Source organism: Silene latifolia, chromosome Y (assembly GCF_048544455.1).
Source record: "Silene latifolia isolate original U9 population chromosome Y, ASM4854445v1, whole genome shotgun sequence".
Classification (NCBI taxonomy): Eukaryota; Viridiplantae; Streptophyta; class Magnoliopsida; order Caryophyllales; family Caryophyllaceae; genus Silene; species Silene latifolia.
The window spans coordinates 124073895-124078851 of record NC_133538.1 but is presented as its reverse complement, the minus strand read 5'-3'; the positions used below and the strand labels follow the sequence as shown (position 1 = coordinate 124078851).

At 35.2% G+C, this 4957-nt stretch overlaps 1 protein-coding gene across 1 annotated transcript; it reads right to left on the bottom strand.

The window, feature by feature from the left end:
• Window positions 1-1322: 1322 nt before the first annotated feature.
• LOC141628845 (protein FAR1-RELATED SEQUENCE 5-like) lies at window positions 1323-4756 on the bottom strand. The gene is made up of 5 exons (XM_074441939.1): window positions 4463-4756; window positions 2601-3799; window positions 2232-2486; window positions 1560-2015; window positions 1323-1332 (listed from the first exon to the last, which is right to left on the bottom strand). The coding sequence occupies exons 1-5, from the start codon at window positions 4754-4756 to the stop codon at window positions 1323-1325; spliced, it is 2214 nt and encodes a 737-aa protein (XP_074298040.1).
• Window positions 4757-4957: the final 201 nt, after the last annotated feature.

Here is a 4957-nt window from a genome sequence, read left to right as displayed (position 1 = left end):
CAAAGATGAAGTGGAGAAACAACACTAACAAGACTGATTGTGGTGTTTACGTTATGAGATATATGGAGACATTTAAGGGTAATCTAAATTGGACCTGTGGGCTTAAAAAAGGCGATGTGAGTTTCAGAAGTAATACAATTATTTTTAATACATAATTCAGTACACATTTGTACATGTTCTAACCCCTTGTTTTCTTTATTTTGCTGGGATGCTCCCCTACTAATTCTGCAGAAGAAATACATTTCATATATGATTTCAACAGAAGGCAATGTATGTTTTGATGCTGTACTAAAGAAGGCAATAGATTTCCGTTCAAACCCACTGCCATGGGAAGAATATGACGATGAAGATGAGGAAGATGCTGAATTGAAGCTGTAAAAACTTTTTTAGTTTCGTTTGTGATATGTGTGTGAGTAATGTAACATATATTGAGGAAGCTGCGAGTCGTACAACCTGAAGTTTGAAAAAATTTTAATTCAAGAGAGTGTTATATTCCGGAAACAAATTTCAATAAAGTTTATTATGTTCTTGCTGAACAACAATAATGTTTATTGTGCAAAACGCCTTAAAATTATTGTACTCTGGGAAAACAATTCCAATCAAGTTGATGATGTCCTTGCAGAACAACAATAATGAACCTTTAATACAAATGTAATATACTTTGGCTATAAGAGTAATGTACTTTGGCCATAAGAGTAGTGTACATACAAGCCTTTAAGAATGTGCCTTGCAGAACAACAATAATGATCCTTTAATACAAATGTAATATATACTTTGACTATAAGAGTAATGTACTTTGGCTATAAGAGTAATGTACATACAAGCATTTAAGAATGTTCCTTGCAGAACAACAATAATGAACCTTTAATACAAATGTAATATACTTTGGCTATAAGAGTAATGTACTTTGGCTAGAAGAGTAATGTACATACAAGCCTTTAAGAATGTTCCTTACAGAACAAAAATAATGATCCTTTAATACAAATGTAATATACTTTCCCTATAAGAGTAATGTACTTTGGCAGTAAAATCGAATTGTGTATACAAGCCTTTAAGAATGGTCTCGTAGTGTATATTATGGATGTATATCCCTCAATAAAAAATTTGCACCTTCCACTTCGTTATCAGATTCATCTTCTTCATCGTCGTCCTCCACATCATCCGATTCATCTCCTTCATCGTCGTCATCTTCATGGTAGTATTTGGTGAATATGCAACAAAATATCAATTAAATATCAGATTTTATAAGGTGAAAATGGCCAAAATGAACAACTAAATTGATAATAGATTTAATGTTAACCAAATATACATTGCTGAAATTCTCATCTGTGCCTTCAGAACAACCATAATGTTCATTGCACAAAGAGCTTATGTGCCTCCATATAAGATTGATGATTTTGGAAGGTGAATACTATGCGCTATGCTTGTATAATTTAATAATTATTTAACATTAATGTAATATGCTTTAACAAGAAACCAAATTATACATACCTGTCAGATGGTATGTTTCTTTGCAAGTCCTAGAGTTGTGTCCTTGGCGGCCACATGTTTTGCAGTACCTCTTCTCTTTTCCTCTCTTCTTTAAGGCTTTTAACATTTGTGATTCAATTCTCTTTCCCTTGATCCTACCCTTGTTTTTAGATTTTTTAGGAACATGAATAACCAACTTCTGAGATATTTTGCAGCCCACGTACTTTTCTATTTCTTTCATCTTGTCTTTCTTCTTTGCTGGTACACTTCTGTTACTAATCATATCCAATCTAATATCTCTCAGTTTTTCAATCAAAAGCTTCATGTCGTTATCATCACACTCAGCTACGCTGACACAAGAATAAACCTCTTGCCACAGCTCAGTACTCAAACTTTTCCGATCAGAAAACTTTTGAGAGACATCTATTAGTTTGCCATCTTTATCAAAGACAGGCTTACTCATTGCAGCTTTTGCCCATCTTTGCATTATGTACTGTTCTGGTATTTTCTGAAAATCTTGGTTGTGTAGAATCCAAAGGCAGTGCCTGCACAACAAGCCCATTCTCTGAAACATAGAACAGGAATAAGTAATCTCCATGTTATCTGGTGAATATGCTACATTCCATGACTTATTTGGCATCTGCAAGTCTGTTAGAATATATATTTTTGTCTCATCAATCTTCTCCACATCTTTAAAATGGCAATCAGACAAAGCTGCAACCAATTCTATTTGGAAGTCTTTGAAAATGTTGTGCGAGTACATTTCAGAAGCATGGACTTTAAGGTTTGACTTTGTTTTCCGTGGGATTTCAGAGTGTTTGTTGTCACTATTCAATTTGGACTGCTTGTGTCTTTGTGCTTCCAAGGCACTCTCATAGCACACCCAAAATTCAACAAGGGTCAAATGAGGTGTGAGGAGCCTGTCAAAGAAACTGTTTTCACTCTCAGACCTAGAAGTAACCCTCATCAAGCCAGACATTGAAACATCTTTCAAATAGGCAGGGATCCACTGTTCCCTGAAATCGTACAAATCTGAAAATCACTCGTGTTCTACAAGTTGATAATCAGTCATTATCTTCCCCCATTGTTCTTCGAAATCATGAGGCTCAAGTTGGTTGTTCCAAACACACCTATTGAGCCTGGTCTTAAAATCCTCATCTTGAAACAGTTGATAACTGACTTTCTCTCTTAGTTTCTTCATTATGTGCCACATGCACAGTCTGAGTGTTGACTCCTTAAACACTTCCGGGACTACTAACTTCATTGATTTGTCCTGATCAGTAATTATAATTCTCGGTTGGCACCCGCCCATTGCTTCCAAAAATGTCTTGAAGAACCATGTATAACACTCAATACTTTCATCACCTATCAACCCAGTTCCAAACGTTATGCACCTTTTGTGGTGATCAACTCCTGTGAAAGGCACAAACACCATATCGTACTTTTTTGTTCCATATGTAGCATCTGCTGATAAAACCTCACCAAATAGCATGTAGTTCTTTTGGCAGATCGGATCTGCCCAAAACACTCCAGCCAGGCACTTGTTTTCATCTACTATGAAATCAAAGTAAAATGAACTGCATGTGTCTTTTCTCCCAATAAGATTTTCAACAAACATTTGTGCATCAAAATTACCAATGCAGGTTTTTATGTCCCTGACAAAGTTTATGAAATCAACCTCAGTAGCCCCAATGTTGTCGTAACCTCCACACAGCTCCTTCCAACCTCTATAGGCTTTCACACCATCTAGTTTTAGCACCTTTACCTTTGTGACAAATTGCTTCTGAACCTCTGTCATTTTTCGGTTTCCTTTCAAGAATATTGTAGATTCAGGCGAAGCAAGTGGATGGTTATACCCTTCATCGAATCTGGTAACAATATAAGTTCCATTTTCATGGTATTTAAACTGCACTAATGCACGATAGTCAATTCTTGTAATCGGCCTCACACGGCTTATGTCTGTCACATCATATTCTGCATCATTCTCAGCAGTATCAGTATCAGTATCAGTCCTCTTCCTTTTCCTACTTTCCTTTACACCTTGCCTATTGCATACAACATTCCTTAATGCAAAACTGTTTGGTAACTCATTGCCTTTAATCCTTTTTGTTGTTGCAAGTCTTGGCGTAAACCCACAGATTGTACAATATTCTTTGTAGAATAACTCTGCTGATTCTAGCGATTCGAATACTTGTCCTACTTTAGGTTTCTTTTCCTCTGGACAGAATGGAATGTACTGGAGTGAATTTAATGTTTCAGTTCTTCTTCTTGGTGTTTTAAAGCTGTTATTTGTAGAAGAAAACGTAGTTGCATCACTTGTACTCATTTTCTGGTTCAACAGTAGTTAAGTAAGTAAGTATATTGAATATTATTGCATCAATAATGCAGTAATCCAATTCTAATATGCTCTACAAAGATTGGCAATTTATTTTGTACAAATAAAGGTTCATATATAATGTATTCCTGCGAATGTCCATTATCATGCCTTTAAAGGAACATTTATTTTACTGCTAATGTTCATAGGAAATATTGTTGTCCATTTTGATAAAACATATATATAATGTATTGAATGCTAATGACATTAAACAAAGAAATAGTCATAATATTATTTCATTAATATTAGAAAAATATTTACAAAAGCCATTTCGGGCTTTCAAAATGGTAAAGCCTACTAAGGCTTATACTGAAAAAAAAAAACACAAGATAATACCTAATAACAATATACACAAGATAACACAACATATTTCTAAACTAATCTAACAGTCGGAGTCATAATAACCCTCATCCCCAGACTGTTCCTCAATTTCATATTCTTCTTCTCTTTGCTTTAAAAATTGTCGTTCTTGTCTTTTGTGATGTCTAATTATTTCTGCACGACTAGACATAGTCGTGCAGATGCAGAATCTTTCAAGGACCGATAACTCTTTGTGATAGTTATTACACCATTTTCATTTCCGTGAACTGCGCCTCGGTAATAATCCCTCTCCTTTACCTCTGGCTCAGTCCCTATAAGGAACCACTTTAACCAGCCCTTGCACACCATGGCCATGTTTCTCTTTTCTTCCCTCCCAAGTCGATTAAAAAAAATCCGGAGGAATGCCTCATTAGTAAGGAAAGGATGTAAAGGACGACCGTGAGATGGTACATTCATCTCCACAGGAATGTCATCTCCATCAAACCAGTTTGAAGAAAACTGGCTTACTTTCCATTCCCTATAATGGTCCATGAAATTTTGTTTGTAAGCATCATTCTTATAGGGAGCTATCGTGCATTCTGAGTAGTCCATTGTTTTTTTTTTAAAGAAAATTAAGTACTTTTCTGAAGAGATTAAAAGTTTTGGTTATTGGAAAAGGTTTTAGAAATGAAGGTAGGATGGAAAAGTGGTTGTTACTCTTGGGTTTATATAGTGGATTAATTGAGTATAAGAGATTAAATTCTGTGAACAGTTGTGTCTTTTCAACTGCCACAAACATAATCATGGTAATTA

Coding starts and splice junctions, on each gene's coding strand:
- LOC141628845 (XM_074441939.1), bottom strand. CDS start 4,756: ATGGACTACTCAGAATGCACGATAGCTCCCTATAAGAATGATGCTTAC. Junction 2,487..2,600: donor TTTAAGACCAGGCTCAATAG/GTGTGTTTGGAA, acceptor GTACGATTTCAG/GGAACAGTGGATCCCTGCCT. Junction 2,016..2,231: donor AAAGTCCATGCTTCTGAAAT/GTACTCGCACAA, acceptor CTTGTTGTGCAG/GCACTGCCTTTGGATTCTAC.